The 15,963-nt window shown below is 36.0% G+C and overlaps 3 protein-coding genes across 3 annotated transcripts; 2 read left to right on the top strand and 1 right to left on the bottom strand.

Moving 5' to 3' along the window:
* Positions 1-8,087: 8,087 nt before the first annotated feature.
* On the bottom strand, positions 8,088-9,466 carry LOC128675876 (beta-ureidopropionase-like). The gene has a single exon (XM_053755616.2). It carries the CDS (start codon positions 9,383-9,385, stop codon positions 8,210-8,212), a length of 1,176 nt encoding a protein of 391 aa, XP_053611591.1. The 5' UTR covers positions 9,386-9,466; the 3' UTR covers positions 8,088-8,209.
* A 29-nt stretch (positions 9,467-9,495) lies between these two features.
* On the top strand, positions 9,496-13,025 carry LOC128675877 (beta-ureidopropionase-like). Its single transcript, XM_053755617.2, has 2 exons — positions 9,496-9,618; positions 11,842-13,025. The coding sequence occupies exon 2, from the start codon at positions 11,850-11,852 to the stop codon at positions 12,966-12,968; it is 1,119 nt and encodes a 372-aa protein (XP_053611592.1). The 5' UTR covers positions 9,496-9,618; positions 11,842-11,849; the 3' UTR covers positions 12,969-13,025.
* Positions 13,026-13,309: 284 nt separating this feature from the next.
* Prosbeta3 (Proteasome beta3 subunit) lies at positions 13,310-15,579 on the top strand. Its single transcript, XM_053755619.1, has 5 exons — positions 13,310-13,464; positions 13,711-13,916; positions 14,238-14,406; positions 14,900-15,028; positions 15,419-15,579. Exons 1-5 carry the CDS (start codon positions 13,462-13,464, stop codon positions 15,527-15,529), a joined length of 618 nt encoding a protein of 205 aa, XP_053611594.1. The 5' UTR covers positions 13,310-13,461; the 3' UTR covers positions 15,530-15,579.
* The last annotated feature ends 384 nt before the right edge of the window (positions 15,580-15,963 follow it).

Genomic DNA, 15,963 nt, shown 5'->3' with positions numbered 1-15,963 from the left:
TATTTTTGTTCTGTTTTACGGATCTGCCCTTTTTGCGGAGCCCTGGAGTGTCGTTTGCAAAGGGCATGACCCTCAGACAAATGTCGTGGCCTTTTGCCCTGTGTCCCAGGGGTTGTTTGGGCGATTGTCGATGACCTCGTCAACTAATTCCAATTAATGTAAATTTTAAGCCAAATGAAATAATGAAAATGAAATAATATGACTATTTACTTAATACTTATATCACATCTGCACGTGTCATCCCGCGACATCCCGATTGCATTCGGGGATATGATGCCGCGAAGCCTGTGGTAAACATTAGGGTGTAATTTTACTACCTGAAGTCAACCCCCCCTTGAGAATGCTGTTTCATCATCTAGTAAGACTAGATTTCTTAGTCGATCGTACGACGTTCAAGTTTTTAGACGTCTGAATAAATATCTGGCTATGCCGTTTCCAACTATATCTGACTGAAAATACTATTTTTGTTATTATATTATCTGTTTAATTATTAATTAATCTGTTTTGTTTTCATAAGTACCTTCTTTTTTTTTACTTATATGTACCATTAGAAGTACCTTCTTTTCTTTGTTTTTTGGTGATCAATGCTTCATTTGTTTCCCACACGCAGAATGGGACGTCACCAGTTGTAAATAGATCGTGTGCAGTTCTAAATTTAAACTGTCCGTGTTTCCCGCCCTCCGATGACGTATGGTACCCTTGAGGGTGATCAACTATACACCACCCTACAAACACAGATCTTTTACATCAGATTTGAAACAAAATTAACTTTATTGCGTAGACTATAAAGTTTTCTATGTTGTTTTCGTATGATTGTTTCTTGACATTATGACGAATTTGCGCTGTCAAGTAGCAGCAATTATAAACGAGTAGATTCAATGGAATGAAACAATAATTCGGTCGATTAAAGTGTACCGCAAATGTTGGGTGATTTATGTGTCAAATACATTATGCAAGAATTAGTTTATACACGTACGTATTATACATATATGGAATAAGTAACTGTAATGTGATGTTCAAATTGTGCTTTTACTGCGTTTTTTTTATTATTGATTACGATTTTTACTGTTCCTATTTTTAATATTAATTCATTACGTCAGCCTTTTCCATTCTTTTTATGCCAATATTGTATTTTTTTTTTCTTGATTCCAAGTCTAACAAAAACAATATAATATTGCATCTTGAGAAATTTACGTGAGAAACGCCACAGGTAAGCTTGTTGTTTATTAAATAGCGAGTTTTTTTTATTTTTGATGTTATATATATAGTTTATATTATAAAATCAATTCCCCAAGATTTTTCCATATTCGCATTGGAAGACCTGGAAAGTGGCAAAATCCGGAGAAAATTTCTGTGGAAATTGAGACCCTATATGTGATAAGTCCGCCGTTGTTATATACTGACATGTATCTTTATTTTACGCAGCGCTTTTTTTTGTTTAAACATATTTAGACAGCCTAACCACAGTATAATAATCAAATGAGCAAATTAAATAAAAACTTGTATTAAAATTATACTGACTTAACAAGTTAACTGTAAAATATGCAAATATTCCTTGAATTCTGACTTTTAACATTTGCAATAAAAAAATATACAGCGCTTGATTTATATTACCAAGGTTGGAATATTCTATGTCAAGCGCAGTAATTAGGAGGCCTGTAATTGGATGGGTGGCCGCGTCTAGGGAGCGTAATTCAATAATATAGTGTGATGGATCTCTGTCGCCGCAGGGGTCAATGACACGGTGATCATGGTTATTATTATTATTATAGTGAAGTTAACCTTACTTGCGAGGACCCGGTTGCATTATGGGGCTGCGGCGCCGAGATGGAAGGCGTCAGCGTAAAAAATAAACCGCATCAAATTCTATCCTGTAGTTTTTGCGTGATGCGCGAACAAACATATCGACAGACAGATAGACAAAAATTCTAAAAGACAATTGCTTTGGCTTCTATTAGTCCCACAAAGAGCCCCCATATTTATTTTTCTGTATATCTCCTATGTACAGACATAGCACACTTACAGTTTTATTATACGTTATAGACAATTATGATGTGTAGGCCGGGCATTACTTTATGATAACTAAATCTAGACTCATGTATATACATATAGATCAAATATTCAATGTTCAACTTACCTAATATAGATAAAACAACTCAGGTATCGAGGCGCCTTAGTGTCATGTGAATAATGAATTAACGACTGCAAATTAATGTCGTCACTCCTTGTTAGTAGTTTAATGGATTGGAAGTACCAGTGGAAGGCGCAGTGGTAAAGTTCTTGCCACTGAACCGAGAGGTCCCGGGTTCGAGCCCCGGTCGGGTCATGATGGAAAATGATCTGTTTCGGATTGACCCGGGTCTTGGACATTTATCAATATATGTATTTGTCATAAAATATAGTATCGTTGAGTTAGTATCCCATAACACAAGTCTCGAACTTACTTTGGGGCTAGCTCATTCTGTGTGATTCGTCCTAATATATTTATTTATTTATACTGTTTGATTGATAAGAAAATAGGACGTAATCAGCAAGTTTTTGCTTGTGTAATCTTATAATACGACGGTTTAGTAGATAAATAAATATACATATAGGAACAAATCACAGTTCGATACATGGGATTAACTGAAAAGGGGCTTCACTATCACTAATATATATCTATACTATTATTATAAGAGATAAGCGTTTGTGAGTTTGTTTGTATGTTTGAGACGGGTAATCTCCGAAACTACTGAACCGATTTCAAAAATTCTTTCACCATTAAAAAGGTACATTATCCAAGATTGCTATAGGCTTTTTATCACAAAAATCCCACGGGAACGAAGCCCCGGGCAATATCTAATATAGTACATATAGTATAAAACAAAGCCGCAAAGCCTTTCTGTTTTATAGGTTTTTATAGGCTTAGATCTTAAATCTACGCAATGGATTTTAATGCGGGATTCACGAGGAAGGTTTAAAGAATATAATTTATTATGGTTTTTCCCGAGCGAGGCCGGGACGGACCTCTAGTTAAGCAAAAGGTACAATAATAAAACATAATCAAACACAAGCAATATCACTTCTTCGATCAACATTGAAATTTTGTACATGTTTCATGATAATATAGAAAATATTTTAATGTCAAAAATTGAATTTGCACTATAAATTTCACAATAGGCTGCATGCGCGGTGCTTCCGTGCCTTCAATTTTTTAAAACGATAAAACGTACCCCCTGCCGTGTGGGGTAGGTGCTATTGTGTGGCCTTCATGTTACACTAAAGGGGTTTTCGAGTGTGCTTTTTCAATTTGCCGCGAAAGAGTAGAATCACAGAGAAATGAATCGAGTTGTTTCAATTTCATTTTATCCCTATGAAATATAGTAATTTTGTTATATACTTAAACTATGAAATCATGAATTAAATAAGTTTTCCTGCTGGATAATTCCAAGAAGGAATGAGATTGTGATATAAATTTACACAGCCATTTTGTTTTCGAAAAAACGTTTTGGCAATTCTGTATCTTTATTTTTTTATTAAAATTATTTTTAATGTGTACATAAACTTAAAGACTTTTTATTGGGTAGCCCTTTTGGCATGTTAGGATAGGAACAAGCACTGTTTTAAATTAGTTTCTTTCGCCATTTCTTAACAGCAGCGTTCAGAAATATCAGATTATTATAGCTTATGGAGAAATACTATATCATTTAAAATTTGACCATAAAGGCCGTTAAGGCTAATTAAAAGCTTTGATTTTGCTAATTCATAAATATAAAAATAACTGAGGACTCTCCACTCATTTTCTTGTTCTTGGTCAAATCAAGTTCGTGTAATAGTTAAACTTTTTTGCAATGGTCTGAAAAACCCGTGCGGACAGAGTGCAACGGAAATGAAATGGAGCATGTGTCGATGGAATCGGCTCCCGAACTATTGTCGTTGTCGGAATCCCTAACCAAAACGATACGGGGCGACAGTTGTCAAACGTGGCGAGAATTTAGAAAAATGGCCGCCAAATTGAAAGGAACGCACCTGCGTGTCCCAAAATTAAATTTCGAAGAACTTTACGTGATAAAAGAAACTGAATAGACAAAGGCATGACAAAGGTAATAGGACTGGCGGTAAAATTTTTATTTTATTTCGCCTTTTTTTTGTGTAAAAATTTTCGTTTTTTTTTTTTTTCAAAATTTATTTTTGAAAATAAAAGTATGTTTGAAAAGGGGTCTTTAACTACATTAATTCAACCGCGATGATACTGTACAATTAAGCATTTATCACTTATAAAATATTTTTACTGTTTAATATTACCTGCTAAAAAATATCTCCAAAACACGTGGAAAGCAATGTTAAAAAAAAACAATATAAAAACGTCATCGTAACAATAACACTACCTAATTAGCATTCGTAACTTAATTATAACTTATCTAAAAATATGTCCGAGTTCAAAACATAAATCACCATGATAATTGTCTACATTTTTCCGCTAATTTACATTAAAATATTCCCTGGGGCAAACGTATAGCTAAGTTTAATGAGAAATTACAGGAAAAATTGAAACCGCCAACCGTAAATGAAAAATTAAAAAGTCAGCCGGAAACGGAAGCGCTGCCATGTTTTTTCGTAAGAAATTGTAATGTCCCTAATTACCCGCGGAGCAAAACAAACCTGAGATAATGTTTATGACAGAGAGACCAATCAAATCTATTTTGGAATAAATTTTTCAGTTTACGCGAATTTACTACTGGAATTATTAATCCGTGACTCGCTGCCTAAATTTGTGGAAAATAACATTATTTAGGTATGTACTTAGTAACAGACAACAACAAACCAACAAACAAACCATCAACAATATGTAATTTTGTACATTTCTCACCTATTAGTGATGGCTATACAACATAACACTTCGTATCTACAGGGTGCTCCCATGACTTCCGCCTCCCAGTGACACTACACGCAACCCAGTTATACACAGGGTTGACACCATGAAAAAACATACAATCTTGTTTTTAAACATATTTGTTTAACAATATTATATTACTCTCTCATCTGAGTGAGAGAGAGACTAGGTAATATAATATTACTCCCATGGAATTCTTAGCTGTGGCGCCTCGAAGACTCGAAGCCTTGCTGTGATTTTACTACTGGCCGCCTAGCACTCGTCAACCCTATTCGTAAATACTGTTGTTGCCTATCAACTGTCAGTTCTTGTATGACTTCCACGAAAGGATATGGACTGATCCTATTCAAAGACGAAACCACTCATCAAAGTTGTTTGTTTGTTTTAAATAACCATATTTCACATAACAAAAATGTACAGAAATTAAGGAGCCACTTGACGAGCCAATGGCGAACTTTGCCGATGAAAGAGTTCCATCTATGTATGTTCATCTCATCTCTGCATGGATGTTATCCCGGTTGAGTTCGGGGTTGTGCAGCCGCGAAGGCCGGCGTCAGCGTTAAAAAAACCCTTAAAATTTTGAAGATTCCGCTGTGATTTTACAACCGGACGCCTGCCTTTCGTCAACCCCCCTTGGGAATGCTTTTGTTGCCTATCAGTAGCTGCCTAGGCTGTATAGTCGCCTTATACGACATCCACGAGAAGATGTGATGAACCTTTCTACGACACGTATTCCATCTATGTATGTTGTATAAGTAATTACAATATCACATTTTAGAGAGTAGAACTAATATAGAGAATGCATCATTTTCTAGTTGTGCCAACCCTAAAACAAAGATATCATTATCGTAATGGATGTCACGGGCTGCGACTCAAGTGCTCTAGAAAGTAGTGGCTACACAAACCTTCCTTACACACCATTGCTTCGAAAACGACTCTTAACTCCAAACGAATAAGGGCGTCCGTACACCATTTAATAAGTTTGCAGTGTCTACCGCTAGATGGAGCGACAGTTGAGAGAGCAACACATTAGCGACATCTTACGGCAAAGTGAGAAAATTACAGAGGTATTATAACACTTGGAAGTGTCGTTGGCTTTCAGCGCTTTTTCCCATTTTTTCCCTACCTATGTGTCACGTCTCAAAGAATTTACATACTTAGCATGTAACGCATGCCAGATATACATATGCTATCAGCTGTCTCCCCTGCTCCACCCGCGTCAAAATGTACCGCGTGCAGTTGTCATACAAATTTCACCCCCCATTTCCGCCCCCATTGGTCTTTGGGATAAACATTTAAAAAAAGTTTCCTACCATGTATACGGACTCGGATATATAAATACTGAGTTTGTTGAAGTACGCTGAAAATCTGTATTAGCCATAAAGTTGTAATTAAAAATAATAATTAATAAAAAATACGAGCAAAGCAAATTACTTGACTGACAAAAATTATATCATCATATCGAGTTTGGTGTCAGATTTTATTCAAATCGCCTAAAGGCGTCTGAAATTATATTGCTGCTATGAGGAAAAATCGTAAATATTTATTTTAATGACAAAGAAGCTTATCTTTCAATTTAAACAAATATTAAGTTATCCTTATATAGATATTATAAATCAAAGTCCCCTGCCGCGTCTGTCTGTTCGCGATACACTTAAGAACGACGGCACGGATTTTCATGCGGTTTTCACCATAAGATAGGTATTATGATTTTGCCCCAGCGATGCCGGGACGGGCCGCTAAATTAATTAATATATTTTGGTCTGCAGCAGGGTCAAGCCGAATCGAACTCACCTATCTAAATGGTTTTGTTTATAAAATCAAAACGAGATTTCAGAAATAATTTCAACATCCATAAGGACAGTTATCTAAAATTTATCACACAACTGCACAAAAATATTGTACATATATAATGTCGATAGATAAAACAGATAAACAATAATTCGTCCAACTACGTGTTGGGGAAATTTATAGTTAAAGCTAATATATTAAATATATATTAAATAATAAGCTAGCTTTATAGTTAAAGACTCTACTGTGGTTTTACTGTAATGCCTTGCGTCAACCCTCTTTGGAGGTGCTGTTGTTGCCTACCAGGTGTCAAGACTTTTTATTTTTTTGTCGTGTAGTACGTAATCCAGGGGATACGTGGTACGGAGTGGTTCTATTCTAAGGAGGGAGCCACAATTGAATTAAATTATTGTATTAAAATACCTGTATAAAATACGAAATATAGAAAAAATAATAGATTTAAAAATAAACTTCTATCAAGCTTTTCTCGTATTTCGTGTTACGTAATACAATAAATAACGATACGCGTCAAGCAAGCGTCTATTTTATGTTTCCTCTAAAGTGCATTTATCATAATTGCTTCTGATAATGATTTAATCACCGCCTAGTTTTCAAAATAACAACAGTTAATTTATGATGCTGATACCGATACAACCATATCGTTAATTAAGACTTGTGTGGTCTTACGCGAGTATATTATCATTAAAATTAAATGACAATACTTACTAATTTCATTGTTCTTTAAAAGGTATCAATACTTCCATTCTGTCTGTCTGTTTTTCACGGCTAACGGATTTTGACGCATCAACTCGATTATCATTAAATTATAAACATCTATCCCAAAATAAGCACACACAATTAAATATATCACAACTATTCTATTAATTACCTGTATTTTGCCTTCAACAAATTTATCACTAGTAATAAAATATAAATAAACATTTAATTTTCATGTATGCAAGTACCTATTTCATCTTGAAATATGTGCACAGCCACGGTCTTTTACCAAAGCTAAAAAGTCCAGACTCAGGGTGTCCCAACGAGCAATAGAACTCTACACATATCGCGTCTCCATCTGATAGACAAAGTCGGGAATATCAAGATACGCTCTCAACATTAATTCAGGATGTAGGCTGAAATGGAACGGGGTGTTATACGTCTGTCGCATGCGGCGAGAAAAAATTGTCACCACGGTACATGAGGGCCGGAGAGGGAGGCAGAAACAGAAGAAGATGGCGGCATGACCTTAACAAATTTATAAAAGAATGGCCAGACTTTGCCTTGGATCCAGGTGGGTGTAAATAATGGGAAGACCTTTGCCCCAGCAATGGGACATGTCATCAAAAGGTTAAAAAAAAGTATGTAAGATATCCGCTATACCTATGAACTTGGATGGAAAAGCTAATATAAATTAAAATTGAAATTGAAATAAACGTTTTTATTGCTCTTTCTTAAAATATATCGTTCATAAAATAAATCCAGTTAATATATATATAAGGATGAGGGACAAATCACACAGATTGAGTTGGTACACAATTCAATGATTCACTTCTCGCTTTCGTGCTCACGGATGACCTGTGGCTTGTAATCCAGGTCCAATACCTTGCTCAGACTATTTACATACATATCTAGCCGCTGCGTCATATAGTAGCAACGACGATCCCTTATCTGTCTGTTCATGTTCAAGTCCAGAACGCCAATCAGAAGACCGTCCCGAGTGCGAGACAGCCCTGGACATCTCATTCCATCGGGACCACAAATGTAACTCGACCCATAGAATAAACCTAAGTCGTTATGAGCCGGCTTCCCATCAGCAGACGTGAACTCATTAGGGAAATGCTCATATCCAACCCTATTGATCGCCGCCGTGAAATAGCAATTCGTGATAGCAGCGTTCCTGGCCTCGATGTCCCACATGTATTCACTGCCAGCCTCTGCTGCGATCGTCGCTGAAGGGTTGAAGACAATGTCCGCTCCGTTCAACCCAAACATCAACCAATTAAGGACGTGATGACGATCGAAACAAATACTCACTCCGATCTTCCCAAATCGCGTCTCGAACACAGGATGCCCAGTGTTTCCTTCCATATAGTAGTTCGATTCGTTGAAATCTCCAACCCTTGGGATATGATTCTTCCTGTGCTTGCCAATAACGTTGCCAGAATCGCTAATTACCACTGTTGTGTTCCACAATATTTCAGAATGCTTTTCGTCTCTCTCCAAAATGGAAGATACAAAAACCATGCCGTATTTAGCTGCAAGTTCACTCAAAAACCTTGTAGTTTCACCATTTTCGGCAGATTCGGCGAATTCGCACCACGGCTGCTTCTCCCTGGTACAGAATGCGAAGGGCATGTTCCATAACTCTTGGAAACAGATGACGTTCACTCCCTCCTGACCGGCTACATCGATGATCTTCTTGACTTTGTCTAAAATGGCTCTCTTCTGCTCATTGATTGGACGGTCGGTGGGTATAGCGATAGAATGTTGGATGACGCCGATTTTGACAATTCTTGGCGGTCTAGTTTGCTCCTTCTTCGCCGGGAATTCATAAGCAACGACTTCAAAGTTCGCTTCTTTGGCTGCTGCTAAGGAAGTTTCCTTAAGTTTAACTTCAAGATTGTTCTTCCTGCCATAGTAAATTCTATTGAATTCCTCTAAGTCGCGCCCGTTAAGATTATTGTTAATAATGGCTTCAAGGCTCGGAGTTTCGTTTTCCATGGTTGGGTAGCTTGGCGAACCGGCAGCGACTGGTCTTGGCCGATCGATCGCGGGTTTAAATAGGTGTTTTATTAATGCAGTAAGCGGTTGTTTATCTGTGTGGTACGATCCTGACGACCTTCGGCCTTCGATAGCGTTTGAGACAATATCCGAGAAAGAAAATATTAGCTCATCTGGACGTGGCTTACGTGACCGGTGAAATGTACCTAAGGGCGTGGATACAACGTCTATTGGTGAGTATAATGAAAAATTAAATTACTGTGAAATTGAATGCTCATTTAAGTACTAACGAATGTCATTAATCTTCTGTAGGTATTAATGTAATAGTCATGGAATTAGTAGGTACTCCGCCTACTAATTCCATGGTAATAGTACTGGAAGTATAATATAATCTATGGTAATAGAAAGAACATGAAAAAAAAAAATTAATTTTTTTTTTACTAAGTAAAAAAACAATACTTATTTGAATCGGTCAGGAAAGAATCCGGACCTTAGACCGAGTTTTTGATATAGCCTATATAGCGTTTGGTATAACGTAAATTTGTAAATTACCTAGGTAGGTATGTTCTTCAAATTCAAATTAAAAATTCTTTATTCGATTTAGGATGATATACATCACTTATTGACGTCAAAAAAATACTTAAACTAAGTCTACTGCCGACTTCCAAAGCGCAGGTGAAGAAGAAGCGGTCCAACAAACTTCAAGGACGTCAATTAACAAATATATGTCTTATACATATATTAAAAATTAGGAGGACGAATTTACATCATTATTAAAAATGTCAAAATTTGAATGAATAAATAAGATAAAAATTGTATTTCCAATAATTATTGAAAATTGTCACACAAAAAAAAATATGTATAAGTAAAAAGCTAAATGTACAAAACTCGTCGTACTCTTCGATATACTACGACAATCTGTACTTAGGTAAGTACTTAACAGACCTACAGAGCCCTGCATAAACATATTTGCTATTGCATAATACCAATAAATTACATTAATATGCATGCAGACAGAGATCATTCGAGAATTTATTACGGGCAACCTGCCTACATTGACGCCATAAATAGCGACGTGTAGATTGTTTGTTTTAATAGTATATAATAAACATAAAAATATATATTTAAAAAGCTATATGTCATATTAGATTACATAATACACATTTGAATCTAATTATGACGGTTATTAATGTTGACTAAATGTATAAAATTATGAAATGTTACTATATATAAGGCAGATGATACGTGCCTACGCTAATATAAATTTCTCATGTATATATCAACTTAACATTCCTACGTCTAATAGGCAGAATATGGTTGGTGTACCTTACACTTTTAACAACTCTGTATCACCATGTTCTAAGGAATAAATGATCTATCTATCTAATGTTCCGTCACTTAAAATATTCTTAACAAATCAATTTAATGATTATTGTATTTTGTTGGAATAAAACCGCATAAATCAATACTCAAAACATTACACTCCCTTTTTTGGGAAGTTGTGTAAGAAAATAACCATCGTCTAAATTGTTGCTAAAAAGTGTCTTTGTTTGACAATATTGATCAAACAGACGAGCTAATATCATACGAGTGCGAATTTCCTTATTTAATGTATATTTAATGCACAGTCACTAGGTATATCAATTCATTGCAAATTGGCCTTACCACCACTGCATAAGGTCCATATACTAACTTAACATGTAGTCGACTGTACATATCCAAATATAGACGCGCGTGCCTTTTATGTCAATAACATGTTTCTTATTTGATAAAGAACTATATTACGCAATTTTGATATCATTATGTGGATAATAGATTGGGTTTAGGTACCCCTAGCCGAGTTTACCCCCAGGCATAGGTAAGATCTAAAGCCTTTTTATTTAGGTAGGATCAGACCCTGACCCTGAAGCAAATGGGAAAATGCTCAGCTCAGATGTGACAGAGGCACCTTAAAAATTGTACCTTTTTATACCTTAAGTATATACTTACGCAAAGTTTCAAGAAGATTGCCCGTAACTCGTAGCCGTCTAGATAAAACGTGAAGAGACTAGGTAAAAACAAACCCACATTCACTTTCATATTATGGTTGGGATTGAGAATGTGTAAATATTTTCCTATAAAAGCATCCAATATTTCTTCCAAAGTTTTTACTATACTACTGGAAATTTATAATAAATCACATTGTTGCATATTTAAGTACCTACCCTTCGATCCTAATATAAAAACAAAAAATATACGGAAATGATAAAAACAATTGAATGACAATAGGGTCGTAATACGGATAGACAGACAGAGAGACTTATGCATTTATAATATTAGTACATAGATATGGTTACCTACGAATAAATAAACAAAACTGACATAACATTAGGTACCTAATGTTATATCTGCCGAGATAACATTTGAGTGTGGACACTACGACGATATTAATAACCAGTTTTATCATTCGCCCACAGTAAACAAAATGGAACCAGCCGCAGAAGTATACTTTGACGAAATGATCCAGAAAAATCTAAGTCCCGAACAGTTAAGACAATTTAATAAAATACATTACGGGCGTGAAGACCACAATGAAGTAAAATTAAAAGAAACTACAGCAGTGAGTGCAAGTGAGAAAAACAACTTTCAAGTACAGGCGTACGCTTTCGCCGCGGCTAAGGAAGAAACTAGGAATCCAAGGATTTTAAAGATTGGGTTAGTACAACATTCCATTGTTTTACCCACGAATAAACCAGCGAACGAGCAAAGAGAGGCAATTTTCAAAAAGATTGGAGAATTAATAGACATTGCGGCCTCTGAAGGTGTACAAATACTTTGCCTCCAAGAGGCGTGGTCCAGTCCATTCTTCCTTTGCACTGGAGAAAAAAAACAATGGGACGAATTCATCGAGTCTCCCACCAATGGACCGAGCACAAAATTCCTTGCACCTCTAGCGAAAAAATATGGAATGGTAATCATATCACCAATATTTGAACGTGATGACAGTGGTGTGATGTGGAATACTGCTGTGGTTATTGATGACACAGGGACCTTTTTGGGAAAACATCGTAAAAACCATTTGCCCAGTATTGGCAGCTTCAGTGAAGCAGGTTACTACGAACCTGGGAATACTGGACATGCGGTGTTTGAGACCAGGTACGCTAAATTTGCTATAAACATTTGCTATGGACGTCATCAAGCGCTAAACTGGTTGATGTTCGGTCTAAATGGAGCCGAAGTTGTATTTAACCCTGCTGCTACTATAGCGGAATTCGGAGAGTCCTTTTGGGGCATTGAAGCTCGAAATGCTGCTGTGGCTAATAGTTACTTCACGGCTGGCGTGAACAGAGTTGGATCTGAAAGTTTCACCGTTATCAAAGATGATGAGGAAAAAAAGATTTGTAGAACCTATTATGGATCTAGCTACGTAACAGCTCCGAACGGATGCAGAACTCCAAGCCTTTCAAGGGTTAAAGATGGCCTACTTATGGCAGAATTAGATTTAAACTTATGCAGACAAGTTAAAGATCACTGGGGTTTCGGAATGACCGCTCGGCTTGATATGTATGCTAATGAATTAAAAAATAAAATAGGATATACATAGTTAAATAGTTTTGTCTGTATCAGTTATCAAATAAATTATAATATCATTATAATTAAATTTTTATTTTTAGCACATGCTTTAAATTTGTTCCTCTCATGTTTTTATATATCTGTGTTCCTCTCACACTCGTGACAACCTTGAAAAATTATTATAGCCATCCAAAATGTGGAAAACATTCCACAGACTAGAATTCAAAAGCTCTTATATTAGCAAACTTATATACCAGCAAGGCCAGCTAGTACATTTAAAAACGATTTTTATATTCATGAACTCGGTAGGTACCAACCTACCTAATCTACAAGGGCCCCGCGCGCGGTAAGGGCCCCGCATAAACTGACACGACTGACACTGACGTCTAACTGGCAGCCAGCAGTATCTGTCAAATAAATATCGCCGGATGATATGTCATTTTTCGTTTCCAATTTTTGCAGTGATTTTGCATTTAATTACAGTGTTTAATTAACGAGAAAGTACATTTCTTACTAATTTTATAATGGTAAGATTATCTGTGCTTGTTATTTTTTAATAAAATAATGATATTCTGTTTGTGATGTGTTGGTTATAATAGCGTCCTAAACATTACTAAGCAGATTTTATAAAGAGTGTAATTTTACGAAATTATTATAATAATCTAACTATACAAATCACACGAAAATCAATTAAGATTAAAGCAAATTCTATAAAAATGTAAAAGTCCTGAGCTTTTAACAAATTCTTTCATCATAACCTATTGTACTTCCAGTCTATTTTGGCGTACAATGGTGGTGCTGTGGTGGCAATGCGAGGCCAAGACTGTGTGGCCATCGCCACGGACAAGCGATACGGTATCCAGGCTCAGACCGTGTCCACTAACTTCCCTAAAGTGTATCAAATGGGCCCCACACTATATGTAGGTCTGCCAGGTCTTGCTACAGACACTCAAACTGTTTTCCAGAGATTAAAATTCAGGTAACGTTAAGTTTGTTCATTCAATCACATTTTTGTGCCTTGCTATTTAATGTTTATAAAACATGATTTAAGTCATAAGTAATACTGGTAATACTCAATTATTATTTAAAGTTAGTAATTTACATTCAAAATAACTGACTTAAGAACAGAACAAGAAGATGCGTTATTTGTTAAGGTCACAAGTCATTTGGAGTAAAATTGTAAGATTCATCAAATTTCTTTATTATCAGGATTAATTTTACTAAACATGCTGTTTTTCTGTTGAAAACAGACTTTTGGTCAAATTCCTTTTCATGAGAATAATTTAATTTTTTTTTTCAGAATGAATCTGTATGAATTAAAAGAAAACAGAGCAATGCGTCCAAAGACATTCTCTGCAATGCTCTCCAACCTGTTGTACGAGAGGCGCTTCGGGCCCTACTTCATTGAGCCTGTGATCGCTGGACTGGATCCCATTGATAACCAACCTTATGTGTGCAATATGGATCTGGTAAATATTTCTCATAACCTGTCACCTACTTACTGGTAATCAGCTTCCAGATGAATACTGTATTGTGTCTTGATTCTCTGTAATCAGGTTAACTTGATAGAAAGTTCATGATATGGAAATTATTTACCGCAGCTGCCACCAGAGTGAGGATGCATTTTTTGCTTGTGTAATAACCTAGACTTCATCTTTGCTTTCCTCCATCAGACTAGATTGTAAACAACTTAAACAATAAAGTTTCAAATAAACTAAATTTATTCCAGAATTTTTTCTTCTCATTATTTTCAAAAATAAGTTAAAAAGCATGTATAACAAATCCATTTAAATAAAGTTTTTATCTATAAACGAACAACCCAAGTTGTTTTTATATTTATGAAAATTATCTGAAAATGTAAGAAAATTTGCTAAAAGCAAATGTAATAAGCATCCTGTATGTAACATCTTGTCTCATCTAGATATATTGAGTTGAGTTTCAAAAAGCTACTATTTTTCATAGATTGGCTGCCCAAATGAGCCCGAGGACTTTGTGGTGTCTGGTACATGTTCAGAGCAGCTGTATGGTATGTGTGAGGCGCTGTGGGAGCCCAACTTGAAGCCTGATGAGCTGTTTGAAACAATCTCACAGGTGTGTCATGATTTCTAAGTAATCATAAAGTTCTATCTCAAAAAATCTCTAAATCTAGTGCCAAAAAAATTTCAATTTGGTCTCAATATTACCTCGTGTATGCATGTGTATCGTGTATGCGACTACTTGCCACTAGATTGCGGTAAGATATTATAAAAAGAAGTCCCCCTGTCGCGTCTGTCTGTATGAACGCGATAAACTCAAAAACTACCAGATGGATTTTACCAACAGTGTGATTTGTGGGGATAGCGTTCCCTGGGTTCAGGGTAGCTAAATGGCTGAGGAAGCAACCGGAAACACGCTCAGGTAGGTATAAAACCCAAATGAAGCCAGGACGGGCCCCTACTAAATAATATAAAGGTGTTAATGAAAGCTATATTATTTGCGCAGGCGCTGGTGAACGCAGCGGACCGCGACGCCATCTCGGGCTGGGGCGCGGTGGTGTACATCATCGAGAAGGATAAGATTACAGAGAAACATGTCAAGACGAGGATGGATTAGGGTCATGTGTTGCTATCATCAAGTTTTTTAATAAAATTATCAACTACCAATTTTGTCATGTTATTTTTACATAGATCGTAGAATTTTAAATTCTTGTTCTATAGTGATAGCCCCACTTAAAAGAGTCTGAACCGGTTTTTTAACTAACTGAATTTTTTGCCATTTCAATACCAAACAGAATGGTCAAGTTTGGTTGATAAACAGCCAGTATTGACATACCAGACCAGTGAGCAGAGCGCCCTCATTTGTTTTCTACATGGATTTAGTATGTACTTAGACGGAGTACCTACTGGTTCCATGGTTTTCTACTCTTTAAGACAGACTGTAGTTCCTGTGCAAGGGCGGTATATTCCACTAGTCAAATTCCGTTTTTATTACGAAGGAGATGACAACAATAAGTGGAATATAGCCCATATATAAAATGAGGCTAAAAA

The sequence above is a fragment of the Plodia interpunctella genome, chromosome 15 (assembly GCF_027563975.2).
Source record: "Plodia interpunctella isolate USDA-ARS_2022_Savannah chromosome 15, ilPloInte3.2, whole genome shotgun sequence".
NCBI lineage: Eukaryota > Metazoa > Arthropoda > Insecta > Lepidoptera > Pyralidae > Plodia > Plodia interpunctella.
Note: the sequence above shows the minus strand (reverse complement) of the source record. Positions and strands in the feature narration are given on the sequence as shown.